The sequence below is a fragment of the Dipodomys spectabilis genome, unplaced genomic scaffold (genome assembly GCF_019054845.1).
Source record: "Dipodomys spectabilis isolate Male_0828 unplaced genomic scaffold, ASM1905484v1 ptg000030l, whole genome shotgun sequence".
Taxonomy (NCBI): Eukaryota; Metazoa; Chordata; class Mammalia; order Rodentia; family Heteromyidae; genus Dipodomys; species Dipodomys spectabilis.
Window position 1 is genome coordinate 1,909,153 of NW_024870707.1, and position 19,457 is coordinate 1,928,609.

At 42.5% G+C, this 19,457-nt stretch overlaps 2 protein-coding genes across 2 annotated transcripts in view; both read right to left on the reverse strand.

The window, feature by feature from the left end:
* Agbl2 (AGBL carboxypeptidase 2) overlaps positions 1 to 12,599 on the reverse strand; it is a 37,114-nt gene extending 24,515 nt beyond the window's left edge. Inside the window, exons 1-6 of the mRNA XM_042676099.1 lie at positions 12,501 to 12,599; positions 12,196 to 12,327; positions 11,695 to 11,758; positions 8,171 to 8,305; positions 7,552 to 7,737; positions 4,903 to 5,010 (exon numbers count right to left, since the gene is read on the reverse strand). Coding sequence (XP_042532033.1) covers positions 4,903 to 5,010; positions 7,552 to 7,737; positions 8,171 to 8,305; positions 11,695 to 11,758; positions 12,196 to 12,231 — 529 coding nt within the window. The 5' untranslated portion in view covers positions 12,232 to 12,327; positions 12,501 to 12,599. The remainder of the gene's footprint in view (positions 1 to 4,902; positions 5,011 to 7,551; positions 7,738 to 8,170; positions 8,306 to 11,694; positions 11,759 to 12,195; positions 12,328 to 12,500) is intronic.
* Positions 12,600 to 13,311: 712 nt separating this feature from the next.
* Positions 13,312 to 19,457, reverse strand: part of Fnbp4 (formin binding protein 4) — a 30,406-nt gene continuing 24,260 nt past the window's right edge. Inside the window, exons 13-17 of the mRNA XM_042675894.1 lie at positions 18,812 to 19,125; positions 18,544 to 18,688; positions 17,299 to 17,651; positions 15,608 to 15,765; positions 13,312 to 14,842 (exon numbers count right to left, since the gene is read on the reverse strand). Of these exons, the coding sequence (XP_042531828.1) occupies positions 14,752 to 14,842; positions 15,608 to 15,765; positions 17,299 to 17,651; positions 18,544 to 18,688; positions 18,812 to 19,125 (1,061 nt within the window). The 3' untranslated portion in view covers positions 13,312 to 14,751. The remainder of the gene's footprint in view (positions 14,843 to 15,607; positions 15,766 to 17,298; positions 17,652 to 18,543; positions 18,689 to 18,811; positions 19,126 to 19,457) is intronic.

Sequence of the window (19,457 nt, forward strand, 5' to 3'; positions counted from 1 at the left end):
AGTCTAGTCACCATTGTTTTGTTGTGGTGGCTCTTGCAATGTAGCCCAGGCTGGCCTTTAGTCCTACCTCAGCCTCTCAAATGCTGGGATTATGAACATTCTCTGCAGCTCACTTACCATGGCACCTTCTACTGAGTCTCAGACTCCCTTCACAGTCTGTGGTGTTAGGTATATTGTCAATTGCTTCACTGTGTTTTTCTTTTAGCTTTCTCATGTGATTAACATGAAGAGCTCATAATCAAGCAGTTGGGAGTGGAGTGTATGCAATTTAGTACCCTCTGCTATGGAGGACTCATGTAAACACTAATGGTTGCAGCAATGTAAAAAAATATGCACTTCTTCCCTCCCCTTCCTGTTTTTCCAGTAGCTTCTTCCAAATTCACTGACAACATCTTCTGTTTCTACCATCTAAACTGGTACATAGTCCTCCTCTAATATGCAATATGAAAGACTGTCTTCTTAATGATCATTATTAATTAGCAGGTTGAGCCTAAAATTTGTTTGATTTTTTTTTTCTTATTTTGCTGGGCAACAGTGGTTTACATCTGTCATCCCAGCTGCTAACGAAGCTGAGATCTGAAGGATGTGATTTGAAGCCAGGCAGAAAAGTCCAGGAGACCCCTTCTCTAAAAATAACAGGCAAAGAGCAGGGCTCTTTGTGCTAGTATGGCTCAAGTGATAGTGTCCAACAAAGCAAACAAGTCAAGCAAATGTAAGACTCTTTAGTTCAAATCCCAGAACTGCAAACAACATTTCCTAGTGTGGAGAAATTCATGTTATCGTTTTCCTTTCCAAGCCAGGGTCTCACTGGGTTGACCTGGCTGACCTCCAAGCTGTGATCCTTCTACTTCTGCTTCTGAAGTGGCTGGATTACAGATGTGGTACCACACATGGCTGGTGTAGAGAACTTTTTACAAAGCTCCAATACCTCAATGTATATACAATGGACATCTGATGAATTTTGCTGATGACAAAGGGTGCCTTTGGAGGGAGGTTTCCTTATCACCCTACCTATCCATGTCCATCATATTACTAACTTGCCCCTTCTACTACTATTCAAACTTTAATTGAATTCCTTAGTCCACTGCTTTCTAGCAGTATGTCTTCTCTTTTTCTTGTTTGAAACACTAGTTATCATCCACTCTACAACCTCCCATTACTTACTATCTTTTTTTGTTTGTTTTTTTGTCGGTTGTGGGGCTTGAACTCTGGGCTTGGGCAATCTCCCTCAGCTCTTCAGCTCAAGGTGACTGCTCTACCACTTGAGCCACAGCACCACTTCTGGATTCCTCGTGGTTTATTGGAGATAAGACTCACTTGGTCTGGGAAGGTGGCTCAGTGGTAGAGCACTTGCCTTGCATGCCTGAGGCCCTGGGTTCCATTCCTCAGCACCACATAAGCAAAAAGAAAAAAGCCAGAAGTGGCGCTGTGGCTCAAGTGGTAGAGTGCTAGCCTTGAGCTGGAGCTGAGGGACAGCACCCAGGGCCAGAGTTCAGGCCCCACGACCGGACCTCCCCGCCCCCCCCCAAAAAAAGAGTCTCACAGACTTTCCTGCCTGGGCTGGCTTTGAACCTTGATCCTCAGATCTCAGCCTCCTGATGAGCTAGGATTACAGGTGTGAGGCACTAGCACCTCGCTTACTATCTTTTTTCTTTTTTTCGTGTGTTTGTACTGGTATTGGGGTTTGAATTAAGGATATGGGTATGCTCAAAGCTAGCACTTCCACTTCTGGCTTTTAAGCGATTAATTGGAGATAAGTCTCTCATGGACTTTATTGAGTAGGCTGGCTTTGAATCTCAATCCTTAGGTCTCAAACCCTGACATGCTAGGATTACAGATGTGAGCCACTAGGCACCTAGCTACTTACTCTCTTTTCTTAATAGCTTTTCTTGTGGGTGTGAAGTATCTTGAGGTTTTAGTTTGCATTTTTTTATTGGCTTATGTTACACAGGGGAATTTGTATTTCTTTAGTGACTAATGGTGTTGAACATTTTTTATATGCTTAGAAGTCAAATATTCAAATACTATGTCCAGGTTTTAGTTGTGTCTTATATTTTTGGAACTCACTAAGTTGGCATTGTACCACTTGAGTCTTGCTTCTAGCCCTGTTTTTGTTTGTTTGTGTGTGTGTGTGTGTGTGTGTTTTGAGAAAGGGTTTCATTGTGGTAGCACAAGCTGGCCTGGGACTCTACATCTTCCTGTTTTAGCCTCCATCCACTATGCTGGAATTACATCCATGTACCATCATACACAGTTCAGCTTTTCATCATTGAGTATATTTACTCCATGTTATGTATGGTCTTTGTCTTTGTTTCATTGTAGCAGTGGCCAGCTTATGAGCAGACAAAGGTTTCCTTAAACAGTTGGAGCCAAGCAGAAAAAAGCAGGGGGGGGGTGTCGATGAAGAGGAAAGGAAGAAAGAAGGAAGAAGGAAGGAAGGAAGGAAGGGAAGAAGGAAGGAGGAAGGAAGAAGGGAAGAAGGGAGGGAGGGAAGGGAGGGAAGGGGGGAGGGAGGGAGGAGAGGGAGGAAAGGAAGGAGGGAAGGAAGGAAGGAAGGAAGGAAGGAAGGAAGGAAGGAAGGAAGGAAGGAAGGAAGGAAGGAAGGAAGGAAGGGGCACTCCTCAATACTAAGCCAGGCTGCAAACAACTCAAATTTAGCCTTTACCTCTTCCTTTGCATGAAGCTCGAAGCCCAGCCCAAGGCAGAAACCTAGACTCCTGAGTATTTTCTCAACTTGGGCTCAATCCTGGCCATGTTTGTTGCCCTGTCTAATATACGTGGTAGCATTTCTGAGTCTTCCTTTCCCTAAGGATTTTCTATATCTTTTTCTTCCCAGGCATTTGTACTTGTTTGCTGCTTGCCCTATTTTCCATCCATTGCCCTAAAATGGCTATGTGCAGTGTTTGACATTTTTTTTTTTTTCTGATAGATGCCATCTAGAAAAACGATTCCAGCTTGAAGAGAGAGAAACAAATGGCAGCCTTTGCTCTGGTTCCTTAGGGAGTTGAGAGACAGGCATAAAAAAACCTTATAGCCATGGAGTTTTGAGGATGTGATCTATCTTCCCTACCCACCATGAAAATGCCACACTTTCCAGGCTGTTCACTAAGTCTGCTTGTAATTAGACTGTAGAGGTCTGAAAGGCTGATTTTGTGAGCTTCTGCCAGGTTAGAGGTTGCTTCACTTGAGACAAATTTCTGGAGCTCTTGCATTGCTATTTCTATCAAATGTTTTTCTGAGTTGTATTGCTCGTTTTTTATTCTATTAAAATGTTGTACTTCAAAAAATGTTGTATTTCATAATTATTTTTCAGATGTTAAAACAACCTTACATTCTAATTATAAATCCCATGTGGTTGCAATATATGCTCCTTTATACTCATTTCTGGATTGGGTATGATACTCCTCTGTTGAGGATTTACACATTTAGATGCATGAGGAATATTGGTCTGCAAGGTTTTGAGGTCTTTGGCTTTGTAGAAAGTTGGTTTTTTTTTTTTTTTTTGTAGAAAGTTTTCCTTCTGGGGCTGGGAAGGTGGCTCAGTGGTAGAGCGCTTGCCTTGCATGCCTGAGGCCCTGGGTTCGATTCCTCAGCACCACATAGAGCAAAATGAAAAAAGCCGGAAGTGGTGCTGTGGCTCAAGTGGTAGAGCGCTAGCTTTGAGCTGAAGAGCTGAGGGACAGCGGCCAGGCCCAGAATTCAGGCTCCACAACCAGACCCCTCCCTACCCCCCCCCCCCCCCCCCCCCCCCCGCCAAAAAAAAAGTTTTCCTTCCATCTTCAGAGATTGTAAAGAACTGGTGTGATTTCATCTTTACCTGTTTCATAGAATTAGAATGAATGTTGTCAGTCAGTTTGTGTAATTTGTTTCTGTATAGTAATTTAGCCTGTTCATTTAATTTGTTTTCACTTGTTTACATGCATTTGTTAATAGTATTATCCTGTAATTCGTTTGGTAGTTATATCTTTCTTCTTGATTTTGACAATTTGTGTCTCCTTTCCCTTTTTCTTGTTTGGTTTAGCTAAAGTTTTGCCAATTTTGTTGATGCTACCAAAAATCTAACTTCTGGGTTGATTTTCTATTTTGCCAATTTTCTTCTTTCTCTTTCTCTTTCTTTTCTTTTCCTCCTCCCTCTTCTTCTTCTTTTCTCTCTCTCTTTTTGTTGGTCATGGGGCTTGAACTCTGGGCCTGAGCACTGTCCCTCAGCTCTTCAGCTTGAGGCTATTGCTCTACCACTTGAACCACAGCACCACTTCTAGTTTTCTGGTGGTTTATTGGTGATAAAGAATTTCATGGCCTTTCCTGCCCGGGCTGGCTTTAAACCACAATTCTCAGATCTCAGCCTCCTGAGTAGTGAGGATTACAGGCGTGAGCCACTGGCGCCCAGCTCTCTCTCCCTTTTTTAGCAGATATTAGCTGTATAAAGAGGTTTCATTGTGTGACATTTCCATACAAATGTACAGTATAGTTAGATCAAATTCAGTTTTTTTTTTTTCACTCAGTTTTTAAATTTCTATTCTTGATTATTATTATTTCCTTCATTCTGTTAGTGTTGAGTTTAATTTGCTGCTTTTGGAGACAACTAAGTACTCATGTACATGAGACAGTGAAGAAAAGAGCAAGCTCCCAAAGCTGATGCAACACCTTTTTTTCCAAGAAAGGAATAATGAGAGAAACTACAAAATGAACTTAGAACTATTAAGAAAAATGTACTATCATTTAAAAAACAGAAAATTTAAGCCTGATTGTTTGTGACTATCTGAACTCCCATTCAGGATAAACTGGACCAGACAGTTTAATTAACATTAAATCATGGATTGATAAATCATTATTATTATGAAAAATAGATTTATTATAACTTTATAATGATTAATCATTCATTGTCCAATATAATGATAATACCTGAATCTAACTGATAGACAACCGTGCCTTTCTCTTCTCCTACAACTTCAGGTACCCTTTCATTTCCTGTAGGTTGATAGAAATATTCTGGTTGAGGTGGAACCCATTCTGAAAATAAGAAATAATACAAATAAGAAATAATGCAAAAGGCACTATTACAATTGAGACAAAACTGTAATAACTGATCAAATGGTTGAGTTGGTTGAATCATGCCACATTCTTGTACCAAGCTGATTTGTAAATTAATTATATCAGCTTTTTTCCATAAAGACTATAAAGAGATTTAACAAAAAGCATACACAAAAGCCAGTGGCTCATGCCTATAATCTTAGTTACTCAGGAAGCTGAGACCTGAGAAACAAGAGAAATGAGGTTTGATGCCAGTCCCTGCAGCAAATCTGTGAGATTCTTTTTTCCCCCCTTCGGTCAGTTGTGGGGCTTGAACTCTGGGCCTAGACGCTGCTCTCAGCTCTTCAGCTTAAGGCTAGTGCTCTACCACTTGAGCCAGTGTCACTTCTGGTTTTCTGGTGGTTTTATGGGAGATAAGAGTCTCACGGGCTTTCCTGCCTGGGCTGGCTTTGAACTGTGATCCTCAGATCTCAGCCTCCTGAAAAGCTAGGATTACAGGGGTGAGCCACTGCTGCCCACTCACAGTGGAATTTTACACAGCCATTAGAAAAGAATGAAATAATGACATTTGCAGGGAAACGGACAGAACTAGAACAAATTGTGTTGAGCAAGATATAAGCCAAGATCAGAGACAAACTGTATATGGTCTCCTGATATGTGGATGTTACATTCCAAATACAACAAGATAGGAAAAAGTAAACAGGACTCAAGATACCCATACACAGTGAAACCAAAAGAGGTCCATCTTGGAAGAATAACACCAAATTATAATACCCAAGTACCTCTTCTTAATTTGTGTTAACGTTTTTAGATGATGTTATATTCTTTTTTTCTTTTTCAGTCATGGGGCTTGAACTTTGGGCCTGGGAGCTGTCCCTCAGCTCTTCAACTCAAGGCTAGTGCTCTACCACTTGAGCCACAGTGCCACTTCAGGTTTTCTGGTGGTTTATTGGAGATAAGAATCTCATGGACTCTGTTACCCGGGCTGGCTTTGAACTGTGATCCTCAGATTTCAGCCTCTTTGAGTAGTTAGGATTACAGGCGTGAGCCACTAGCACCCAGCTTGACTCTATATTCTTCTCCTCATATATGGTATATACATGTGCACATCTGAGGGAAGCTGGGCACAGAATTAGAGGAAAACAGGGGAAAAATACAACAGAGGGGCCCATCAGCTGCACTGGACATTCATGAAAGTGAACTAAGCAACTAAAGGGTGATGATGGGAAGGAGGGGATGAGAGGGAAAGAGGGAACGGCTGACACTAAGCAAAAGGAAAGAAATGTACATATCACCTGATTCAGTAGAAATAGTTCTATTGTTAAAGTTCATAGAGTTCATAAGCTTTGTAGATTAAGATAATGATGATTATCATTGTGAAGGTTAGGTGTTTGTGACGTTAGCTAAGTATAACTATGCCACAGTACTGTGAAATTTATGTAATCACAATCTCAATAAAGGAATATTTGGAGGAAAAAAGAATAGGAGGAATATTAAAATCATGTTGTTTGGCCACATGAACTTGTACTTTTATACAAAAACTGTATAGAGTGTATGACTCCCAGTCACCGCAATTCAAAATGTCCACACACCCAAGGAGCCGTGCTGCTTCCAGTTGAGGACACTGAATCTTGTCTCACGTTCAGTGTTCCATGGCTGTTCAAACATGCCATCTTCTTTTCCAATTTCCTCCAGCTAGAACACCTTCCTGTCAACTGGCTCATTTCTAACTCAAACTATCCCCCAAGGCCAGCAACCATCCAGGGAAGAACTCCAGTGAATGCAAAGAAATCAATGAGAATATGAGAAACATCGTTGTTTATCCAGCAGTCTAAAGCAGAGCCCTAATGTTAGGTATGCCAATAGTTAGGAAGTCTCCACTTTGAAGGAGGGAAGGGATAGTGGGAAAACAACAAAGAAAAGGAGGGGGTAAGAATGCTCCACAAGAAATGTACTCATTACCTTACTCATGTAACTGTAACCCCTCTGTACAGCATCTTTACAATAAAATAAAATTTAAAAAAAAGTCCCCACTTTGCAACAAAAGTCACTTCTGTAAAGGCTTCACGGGGGCCTTGTGCTACTCAGCCACTTGAGCCACACCTTCAGATCCTTTTGCATTGGTCACTTTATGCTTGGTCTAGCTGCAGTCCTCTTTCTTGGGCTTCCCTGTGCTGCTGGGGATGACAGGTAAAATGCCATTGTGCCTAGCCACTGGGCTTTCCTATAGTTTTCGATAACAGGAAACACTTTTGAACTGAACCATTGGTTGAGATGGAGTCTTGTGAACTTTTGTGATTGCACTGATTGGGAATCCTGATCCCCTAATCTCCACTTCCCAAGTAGTTAGGATTACAATTTTGGACCACCATACCTGGCTTCAGTTTCCCCCTTTTATCATTTCAAGGTGAAAGATGTTGACTGTCCTGCCTTGTACTTTAGCATATAGGACTTTAAATCCTAAGGCCTTGTAATAAAGTTGGGAAAAATAGTAAAAACATGATGCACAAGTCACATTACCAATATGATGAATGTTCTCTTTGATGACTTCACATTCTACTGGCCATCTTGGAGCCTGCAGTGGACCTCTACTAGACAAATTAGAAAAAAGCTCTCGGGGTTCGCGAAGGTGTGGGTTTACTTCATCCAACTCATCACAAAGAAGTTGTCTGCTTCGAAGAAGTGGTGAAGTCAGCCTAAATGAATCTGCCAATGGGAAGAGGAAATATGTGAACAATGTTTCCTTCTTTGAAACTTTAAATAACTTTACTTTAAATAACTTTACTTTAAATAACTTTACTTACTGTATTAAAGTATCATAGGAGATGTGTAATGCTATGATACATTTCTCCTTATTTCTTCATAATTTATAATCATAAAATGTTAAAATTCTGTATAACCTACAAATTGTGCCTGGATAAATTGTCAAAAGTCTTGAGGAAGAAAATTGAGAGGGCACAATACTTGAATTTAAAATTATAAATTATAAAATAGAACTAGAGAGAACATTTCTGAGGGAAAAAATAGAAGCCAAGGCTGCTCCCTGGCCTCTCTGCCATCAGACAACAGCCTCTGAATTCCTGTGGGGGCTGTCAGGTTCATAAGGTTCTAGGGATCATACAGACTGATTATTACTCACATAGAAACTTCTCCTTCTGCAGGCATTCCGGTAGCAAGTCATCTCTTTCTCCTGAAGAGCCATTTAACAGGTACCGAGGGCTATTCTTCCAAACATGCTGATGGGTTGTAGAGTTTGGTAAACTGCCTTTCTGAGCTGAGCAGAAACGGTTTAATTAAAGCTGCTGACACAGTGACTCATTATCTCTAACATCAAGGGTTTTTTGCTTTGTTTTGTTTTGGCCAGTCTTGGCTTTTCTGTTTATGTGGTACTGAGGAATTGAACCTAGGGCTTCATGCATGCTACACAAGCACTCTACTACTAAGCCATATTCTCAGCCCTAACATCAAGGTTTTTTTTTTTTTGTCGGTTGTGGGACTTGAACTCTGGGCCTGGGTGCTGCTGTCCAACATCAAGGTTTAATACCAAAACCATCAGTACAAAAACTACAACTGAGCCGGGTGCTGGTGGCTCACTCCTTGTAATCCTAGCTACTCAGGAGGCTGAGATCTGAGGATCTCAGTTCAAAGCCAGCTGGAGCAAAAATGTCCGTGAGACTCTTATCTCCAATTAACCACCTGAAAACCACAAGTTCAAGTGCTTTTAGAACATATCTCAATTCTCTCTTTTTCCCTCTTCTTTTCCTTTCCTCTCTCCCTCTCTCAATACTTCCTTTCCCTCCTCTACTTTTTCTTCCTCCTCCAATCCTCTTTCTCTCCCCCTCCCCCCATCTCTGTCTGTCAGTCTTTTCTGAGGCCATGAATTCATTATGTAATCCAGGTTCATACATGCTAGGCTAATCCTCGTTTCTAATTATTTCAGCAGTACTAGGCTTTGTTTTTGTTTTTTCTTTTTTTTTTTTTGCCAGTCGTGGGGCCTGAACCCTGGGCCTGGACACTGCCCCTCAGCTCTTCAGCTCAAGGCTAGTGCTCTACCACTTGAGCCACAGCGCCACTTCCAGCTTTTTCTGCTTATGTGGTGCTGAGGAATCGAACCCAGGGCTTCATGCATGCAAGGCAAGCACTCTACCACTGAGCCACCTTCCCAGCCCAGCAGTACTAGGCTTTGATCCCAGCCTTCACATTTGGGCTCTACCATTTGAGTACATTCTCAATCCTTCCTTCCTTCCTTCTTTTTTTTTTTTTTTTTGTTGGTACTGGGGCTTGAACTAAGTGCCTTGTGTTCTTCTTGACTTTTTCCCTCAGTGCTGGTGCTCTATCACTTGAGCTACACTTCCACTTCTGGATTTTTGTTGGAGATAAGAGTCTCTCAGATCTTTCAGCTCAGGCTGGCTTTGAACCTTGATCCTCAGATCTAAGTCTCTCTCTCTCTCTCTTTTTTTTTTTTGGGTCCATTTGTGGGGCCTGAACTCTGAGCCTGGGCGCTGTCCCTCAGCTCTTCAGCTCAAGGCTAGCGCTCTACCACTTGAGCCACAGCGCCACTTCCGGCTTTTTTCTTTTTGCTTATGTGGTGCTGAGGAATTGAACCCAGGGCCTCCAGCATGCAAGGCAAGCGCTCTACCACTGAGCCACCTTCCCAGCCCAATGATGCTTTTTTTTAATTTTTGAGTTTTCTTTGATGAACTGGGAATCCAATGAGGGTTCAAGAATTCTATCACATGAACCATATCCTCAGCTCAATAATTTTCCATTCATTCATTCATTCATTCATTCATTCAGAGGTGAGGTCTCACTGACTTTCCCTAGGTTAGTTTCAAATGTGGGATCCTCCTGCCTTTAATCTCCTAAATGCTGATATTGTAGGCATATACAACAATCCTTGGCTTTGACCTGAGAAGCAGAATGACATAGTAAAATGAAAAAGGGCTTGGAAGGCAGAAAGAACCAATGGCTGTAAGAGCTGCTATGGGAGCCAACCCGAAATGAAAGCAGGTATCAGAACAGAAGTACTGTACTGATGGCAGAATCCATTTTGTCTTGGGGGTACTTGCTGATTCTGGCCAACTGAAAATAGTTTTCAATGAATTATAGAAAATGAAATAATAAGAATGTTGAACAAGGTTACTGAAAATAAAATTAATTCTAAATTGGGCAGGATGGTAACCAGGAGGTGGAAGCAGCAGGATCTTGAGTTTGAGGCTGACTTGAATTACATAGCAAGATCCTGTCTCACAAGGCCAAGGGCTGGGGTTGTACCGTAATGATAGAGGGCTTGCCTAGCATGCACGGGCCCTGTCTTGATTACTAGAACTAAATAAAGACAAATAAAGGCAGGAGGATCCTGAACTTAAGGCCAGATAGGAGTATATAGCAAGTTCCAGGACATCCTGAACCACAGAAAGAATGAGGCCTGTTTTAAAACACACACACAGACACACAGACACAGACACACACACACACACATACCACCACCACCAAACAAACCCTCAGTCTAATTTCTGTAATCAGTATAAAATTAGAAAATCAATTTTTTATGTTAAAAAATATAAAGTACTATGAAATAAAACTAAACTTTTATTAAGAGACATTAAAGAAGGCTTATGTAAATGGAGACTACGCTATAAATGACTCAATAAAAACAATATCATTTTTTTTTTGTCAGTCGTGGGGCTTGAACTCTGGGCCTGGGCGCTGTCCCTCAGCTCTTCAGCTCAAGGCGAGCACTCTACCACTTGAGCTACAGCGCCACTTCCGGTTTTCTGGTGGTTTATTGGAGATAGGAGTCTCATGGTCTCTCCTGCCCGGGCTGGCTTTGAACCGAGATCCTCAGATCTCAGCCTCCTGAGTAGCTAGGATTACAGGTGTGAGCCACCAGCGCCCGGCCAGTATCATTTTTTTTGAAATTTGATTTACAGATCCAGTGCAATCCCAATAGTTTTTTTTTTTTTTAATTTTCTAACTTGGAAAGACTGCATGAGGCTGGTAAGGTGGCTTAGTGGTAGAGTGCTTTGCCTAGCATGCATGAAAGCCCTGGGTTCAATTCCTTAGTACCACATAAAAGAAAAAGCCAGAAGTGGCTCTGTGGCTCAAGTGGTAACAGTGCTAGTATTGGGCAAAAGAAGCTCAGGGACAGTGCCCAGGCCCTGAGTTCAAGTCACAGGTCTGACAAAAGAAAAGTAAAAGACTGCACAAGGGGGTCCAATAATTTTTTAAATAAAAAATTAAGTCAAGCATGGTGGCACCCCTGTAATCCAGCGCTTGGGAGGCAGGAGGATCTTGAGTTTGAGGCCAGCCTGCTATATAGCAAGAACTTGTCCTCAAAAAGAAACAAACTAAAAGCTATTTTAATGTCAAATAGTAATTAAGACATGGTGCTAGGCATCAGTGGCTCCTCTCTGTAATCCTAGCTACTAGGCTGAAATCTGAGGTGACTAAGTCAGCCCAGTAGGCAAATCTGGAAGACTCTTGTCTCCAATTAACTAGCAACCCCCCTCCCCCCCAAAAACACACAAACTGGAAGCAGAGGTGTGGCTCAAGTGGTAAAGTGAAAAGCCAAGTGAGCAAGAAGCCTTGAGTGCAAGCCCAGTACGGCACAAAAACAAGAATGAAAGGGAAAAAAATAAAGAAAATTGAATGAGCTCTTACCTTTAAAATAGCCATAATATTGGAGGTGATGGTGCATGAAGTCCTCATAGGGATCAGGATGAGTCTGTGAAAGAAAAGTTCATCTTAATCACAAAAGTCCTTTCAAAGGATGCTGAATATTTTGGTTTTTTTTGTGTGGGGGAGTTGGTTGTAGGGCTTGAACTCTGGGCCTGGGCGCTGTCCCTCAGTTCTTCAGCTCAAGGTTAGCGCTCTACCACTTGAGCCACAGCGCCACTTCTGGCTTTTTCTGCTTATGTGGTGCTGAGGAATCGAACCCAGGGCCTCATGCATGCAAGGCAAGCACTCTACCACTCAGCCACTTTCCAAGCCCCAAAGCTGAATTCTTAACAAAAAGTGCCGAGCTAAGTCGTATGTGACAGTGTACTGGAGGCCTTCTGTAAACAAACGGACTGAGATCCCTGTGAACGATCCCATCTCAGGGACCAGGGTCTCCAAGGGGAACTGGGTTTCTGTGGAGTTCTGGGGTGAGTGTGTACCCACCTCCTGCTTTAGGTCAGTTTCCAATGCTGGGAACATGTTCCTGCTGCATGATACGCGGAGGGCCGTCTGGAGTCACCGCACCTAGGCTAGGCTGCCTAGTTTCCACCAGGGCAGCTGCTCACATGCGAGAAGCTGTAAGTCAATCACGGAGCAAGTGTGAAGCCCTGCCGGTGCCCCTCTTCCCGCACCTCCCCGTCCACCTGGGGCAATCCTGTCCACCCATTCGAGCACCCCGGAGGAGGGGGGCCCACACGGTGGTTCCCAGCATGCAGCCCGGGGCGGGGTGGGGGGTGTGGGGGGCATACCTGAGGGGTCAGAGGGCGCGGCCGGTCTTCCCGCCCAGCCTTCCCCAGGCGCCAGGCCCCTGGCTGGCCCCATGCTTCGCTCTCGCCGCGGGAAGGAAATGGGGGTGGGCGGCCTCCAAGACGCTGAAGATGTCAGGGGACCAGGTAGGCCCTGCAACGGAATGAAGTTCTGAGCCCGCAGGGCCTGGCGGGACGCAAGCGGGGGCGGGGATGCGGGGGAGGAGAGTGTCGCCGGGCGAGGTGGAAGGCCCGCGGGGTACCGGACGTGAACCCTGCCAGTCCAACTCACCTACACCGCTTTGGGTGCCGGCCTGGGTTTCCTGGCAACCAGGAGCCGGAAGCAGGGGGGCGGGGCTGCCCAACAGCCAAGCCCCGCCCCCCGCAGCTGGGTCAGGCGTCGGAAGTTAGTTTGCTCTTATGGCAAGCACTACCCCACTCATCGGGGCATAGTGTTGGGAGTCTTCATCGGATCTTCCAAGTGGCTCACTGCCTGGTCAGCTTGTGTATGCCGCTACCCAGGCTAGAACTCTGGGCCTTGGGTTCCCGCTTGGCTGTGTGTCCAAGGCATGACCCTAACCACTTGAGCCACACCAATACCTGTGGGATTTTTGGAAGCCGTGTCCTCTGGAGCTAACTTGGAATGTGATCCCCAGAACCCATCTACAGGAGTACCTACACACGGGCAAGAGCCTCTGCGCCCCCAGCTTTTGGGCTGTAGTTTACTCATTAGCCTCTTTCACTTTTACTTAATAAGTAGCCTAGTCAGATACATCCCAGTCTGGAAAACTCCCCAGTCAGTTAGGACAAAAGCTTTGCTAGTTGATAACCTTATTTATTTGCATAAATTTACTCTAAGCAAGTAACAAAAGAATTTTATATACAAAACAGGTATCCCAATATTCACTATGGTAAACAAAAATTCAACACACTATCATACATGACAATGACCAGGTTAAAAAAATTTAATTATATGCATAGGAATATATGGATATAAGATTTAAACTAATGTCTTTGGTCAATTATATACAACTATTAAGTATACATTACTTTTATAATCACCGTTGTATATGTAAGAAGAAAAAAGCCTTTAAAGCACCTTTATATTTTTCAGAATGTTAACCACATTACATCATTTCCAGGACTTAAGTAGGTCAAATTTTATAAATAGGGTATAAGCTCCAGAAACTGAGCACCATCTGGTGCTAGAGGCCTATTTTTCTACATCCCCCCCACCCCAAGATACTGCTAGCTTCTTCATGAATGTTTGTTCAGTTTGTGCATACCTTGCACCACATTTGAATAGAAAACAGCAATTAAGAATTGACTAAAATAAGTCCTGGTTACATAATTGTGGAATAACAGTTTAACGAGGAACAGGATAACCAATCAGGAGTATAAAAAGACTTTTATTAGTGCATATATACATATTTACAAGGTCAGAAACTGGAGAAATACAAATAGCTTTGAACACAAATTTGCTTTTCTTCAGTTTAAAGTGACTTTACCTGATTGTGATAGTACAGACAATGAACTATTTTCTAAATACTGGAATTTTATGGAAAATACATTCACACACAGAAGGAAGGTAAATTTTAGAATATGCAAGAACAATGGAAACATAATACATGGAGCGGCTACTGTTACACTGCCACATATTTTTCACAAGGGAAAAATTTCAAAATAAAGCTATGAACGCCCATGGCTGCTATTCCTGCCTGTACTTAAAATTTAAATATGCTACCTAGTGTGTCAAATCCTGGAACTTATGAGAAAAGATTTACTTCTAAGGTTGGCCATCAGACAGACCTCAACATCTCTGGGCAGACTAAAGAGGTCAAAGAGAGATCCAAGCAGAGTAGAATAAAAAGTTGCCTTCTTAATTGAACTTGTTCTGGAGTGGAAGTTAATGAAGTGTGTCAAATGGGAATTCAATTAAGATCTAATAGGCAGGAAAATCCTTCACTTTTTGTCAAGTCCCCTACTGAAATGCCATGCTCACAAGCTACATATTCAAGATTGATACTAACATGTTAAGACTGCCTGTGAGAATAAAAGTAGCCACGTTAGAGCAATTCTAATCACCTTACCTTCAGCAAACAGAAAAATTACATTTCATGAATGGACAACTTTGTGAACATATGCTCCTGGCCCAAGAAAGGCTCTCCTCAGTAACACTTATAATTTATTTGACAACAGTAAAACTTGTTAAGACAACACAAAACTAAATTAAAAAAAATACAAAATAAAACCACTATGTGTTTGGAGCCATTTTCCTCCTTTTCAGTCTTGCTCGCCAGTCCTCAGGGAGGGCTTCAAAGTTAGCATTCCTTTCTGCCATGCCACTGCAAAAACAATATATATATATTACTTTACTAGAAGGAAAAGAACCAAACTTTAAAATTTTGAACAAATTAAACTAATTGAAGCTGCAAACCTTGTCTATTATACTTATGTTCATGAAAATGTTTCAGGTTTCTAAGCCAAGTATAGAGCATTTTGTCTGTTATGGACTGCCATTTCAAGAATATGCCTGCTCTTACTCAGTGACACATGGCTTAAACCTGTAATCCTAGCTATTCAGGAGGCTGAGATCTGAGGATTGTGGTTCAAAGCCAGCCTGGGCAGGAAAGTCCTTGAGATTCTTTTCTTTTCTTTTTTGGTTGGTCGTGGGCTTTGAACTTTGGGCTTGGGCGCTGTCCCTGCACTCTTCAGCTCAAGGAGAGCATTCTATTGCTTGAGCCACAGCGCCACTTCTGGTTTTCTGGTGGTTTATTGGAGGTAAGAGTTTCATGGACTTTCCTGCCTGGGCTGGCTTTGAACTGTGATCCTCAGATCTCAGCCTCCTCAGTAGCTAGGATTATAGGCGTGAGCCACCGGCGCGCCCGGCTCCTTGAGACTCTTATCTCCAATTACCCACCAGAAAACTGGAAGTGGTATTGTGGCTCCAGTGGTAGAACACTAGCCTTGAGCTGAAGAGCTGAGGGACAGCACCTAGGCCCAGAGTTCAAGCCCCATGACTGACCAAAAAAAAAAAAAAGGAAAAAAAAGAATATGACTGCTCTAAGATGACAACTACCACTACAAGCTTGTAATGGGCTGGCTTTTACCTGACCAGCTGCTGCTGTTTCCACTCTTCAATTCGCTTCTGTGCAGTAGATTCCCGATCCTCTTCACTAGAACTTGAGTTTTCTTCTTCATCCAACTCACGCTGGATGCTCTGCCACTTCTTTACCAAAGATGGCATTTTTGTTTTACTCTTCTTTGTCTATAACAGAAGTTAAAGTCAGAAGAAATCTTAATATATAAAATAGGAATAGGGCCCTCCACCTTGGAGATAAGACCTTTGTCTGACTTTAAATGGAAAAACCGATTTTGTTTTACATAGGGTTTTATTATATAGCCTAGAGTTGCCTCAAAATCTAAACTACTCCCTTAGCCTTCTAAGTGCTGAGATTAAAGGTGTGAATCATTGTTTTTGCCTAACATACTGAAAAGTTGTTTATTTTTCTGTCAGTCATGGGGCTTGAACTTGGGGCCTAGGCACTGTCCCTGAGTTGTTTTGTGCAAGGCTAGCACTCTGCTGCTTTCAGCCACAGTACCACTTCCGGTTTTCAGGTGATTAATTGGAGATAAGAATCTCAAAGACTTTCTTGCCTGGGCTGGCTTTGAACTGTGATCCTGTGATCTCAGCATCCTGAGTGACTAGAATTACAGGCATGAACCATCTCAGTGCCCAGCTTAGAGTAGTCATATTCTTGAAATGGAAGCCGTTACAGACAAAATGCTCTATATTTGGCTTGGAAACCTGAAACATTTTCATGAACATAGGTATAAGGGACAAGGTTTGCAGTTTCAGTGAGAGGTTTTCACTTTGCTCAAAATTTTAAAGTTTAGGGCTGGGAAGGTGACTCAGTGGTAGAATGCTTGCCTCGCATGCATGAAGCCCTGGTTTTGATTCCTTAGCACCATATAAACAGAAAAAGCCAGAAGTGGCACTGTGGCTCAAGTGGTAGAGCACTAGGCTTGAGCTGAAGAGCTCAGGGACAGTGCCCAGGTAGAGTTCAAACCCGACTGAAACACACAAACAAACAAAAAAACCAACTACAGAATCCAAACAGTAGTATTAACAAGGATCAGCATGTAGGTCAATGGAATAAAATCCAAAGTCTAGAAACAAACCCAAACATTTCTGGTCAACTGGTTTTCGATAAGGATGACAGAATTGTTCAATGAGAAAAGTATGGTCTCTTCAAATAACTGTGCTGGATACTTGGCTATGTACATCAAAGAGTTGGGCAATCAAACCTCAGTATCCCCATTTTGAGGGCTAGCAGGTCTTGAGTTCAAAATCCAAAACTGCCCAAATAAAATACTGACATACAGTTAAGTGCATGAACTGTGAAAACAGTAAATAAAGGAAGCCAGAAACAATGAGTTCATTTATGTGAACTATGCAGAACAGGTAAAGCTAGAAGCACAAAGTAGATTGGTGTTTCCCAGGGGATGCAGAAGAGGATAAAGGAGTAACTGCTTAATTGGCATTCTTCTGTTTTGCTTACAATTAAACAGAGGTGGTAAGTGCACAATACAAATGTATTATTATTTTCTTTACTTGGCAGTACTAGGGTTTGAAGTCAGGAGCTCACATTTACTAGACAGCTACTCTGCCACTTGAGTCATACCTCCTGCCTCAAACTCTGTACCTGATGCTTTTGCTCATTGGCTAGTGCTCTACCAACTGAGTCACGCCTCAAACCCCAAAATCCTTTTTAAATACAAAACACCTTAAGAGATTCACCTTATCTTTCTTTCCTTTTTTTGTCTTCTCTGGTGGTGGCACTTTGGGAGCTGGTGGTGGTGGTGGAGGTGTTGGAGGGGGAGGAGGAGGAGGAGGAGGTGGTGGTTCTATAATGGCAGTGGCTGGCACAGTACCCCGGGCCTGGACTGACTGCAAGGAGGGAGTAGTTACTCCAATTGGGACAGAACATTCAGCATAGGTCATAATTGTAGATGCTGCTGCTAGTCCAAGGTAATTTGACTGCAGGTTCAATCCTCTGGCCTGATGACTCATTCCTGCAGCTGGATGGCTAACTGACATTGCCTGGGATCCAATCCCTGTAGCCTGATGTCCAATCCCTGTGGCAGGGTGACCTAACACAGGAAACAAAGGAAAATTTTAAAACAGGACAGAACCAAGAAGGAGGACAGAGGAATTGGGGGCTAGAACAATTAAAATCTTTTCAATATGCCTTTTTCTAAAAATAGAAAATATAACCATATTTGCTAAAAGCAGAATATTAATTTCTGAATATTTTCATACTAAGGAACTTAAGCATCAAAATCACTCATGAAGGTAAATTCACAGGAAACAATTTGCAAAGATATTTGCCAAAATTCACCACCCCACACTTTTCTGAAGTTTGAACTCTGGGCCTTGGTGTCATCCCTGAGTTTTGTTGAGCTACAGCTCCACTTCTGGTTTTCTGGTGATTAACTGGCAAGAAGATTCTCATAGACTTTCCCGCCTGGGCTAGCTTTGAACCATGACACTCAGATCTCAGCCTTCTGATTGAGATTACAGGCCATGAGCCACCAGAACCTAGCTCTTGCCAAACTGCTTTAACAGTGATTTTTTTTTTTTTGGTTGGTTGTGGGGCCTGAACTCTGGGCCTGGGTGCTGTCCCTTAGCTCTTCAGCTCAAGGCTAGCGCTCTACCAATGGAGCCATAGTGCCACTTCCAGCCTTTTCTGCTTATGTGGTATACTGAGGAATCAAACTCAGGGCCTCATGCATGCGAGGCAAGCACTCTACCACTGAGCCACCTTCCCAGCCCCTTAACATTGATTTTTTTTTTTAAATTGTGAAAATACCGTACAGAGGGGTCACCATTACATGGGCAAGATAACGAGTACATTTCTTCCTTAGTGATTTTTAATAACAGAATAAACCCCTATCAACAGTCTTAATGATCTTTAAAACAGAAAACAATCTAGTTCTGGAAACAAATGATACATAGAAAAAAGTCCATTTTAATCTTGCTTACCTGTGGTAAGAGCTGACTGGCTATAGAGCACTGGAGAACTACCAATGGTAGCTGATCTTTGAACCACTGCAGTACTAATTTCTGAGGCTTTCCTCTTTATTGCTTTAGTAGAAGGAGAACTAGAGATGGCAGAATCAACTGAACTCTGAAAGACAAACAATGTGATCAGAGGCTGATAGCTCTGGTTAAACATATTATTCTAAAGTAAAATGCCACCAGTCAAGCTCCAGTTACCATAACTATTCATAAATCCACAGGAATTAATTACCTGGCTAGTTACAACTGTGGTTTGTGTGGAAGGTTTCAGAGGAGTATCCTCTTCTGTTCCTGGGGCAGGAGGTTCCTCACTTCCCTCATCCTCCATTTCTACCTCCTGGATTTCACCATCTTCTGCAGGAGGAGGTGGGGGTGGTGGTGGGGGAGGAGGGGATTCTGGGGGTGGAGGTGGAGGTGGTGGCATTTCCAAGGGTAATGGAGGTTGAAGTACTGGCACATTTGACTGAAGGAGGGTCCAGAATGGAGTAAGTGGCATGAGTGATGAAGAGGAAACTTGACCAGGAAAGGATTCTTTACAAAGGGAACCTATGAAAACAGACAGGAGTCAGGGGAAAAGCAACACAAAAGCACTGTAATCTTCAAAGCAATAGTCAATTGACCAGCATTAGTATTAACTTAAGACAACGTGAATAGTAGTTTCAAAAGGAGTGACTAGCAAAAATCTAGCCCATAGCAACTACTCCACACTGATGCTATTTAAACAATAAACTAGTTGGAAAATGACACCATGGAAGAGTTTAATTTATAACACACAGCATTTTTCCCAGCTCTAAAATACTACTCTTTTCTTTGGGTCCACATTTAAGGATCCAAAGACTATCAATTTATCTTAGTGGGAAATCTGGTCATCTGAATTT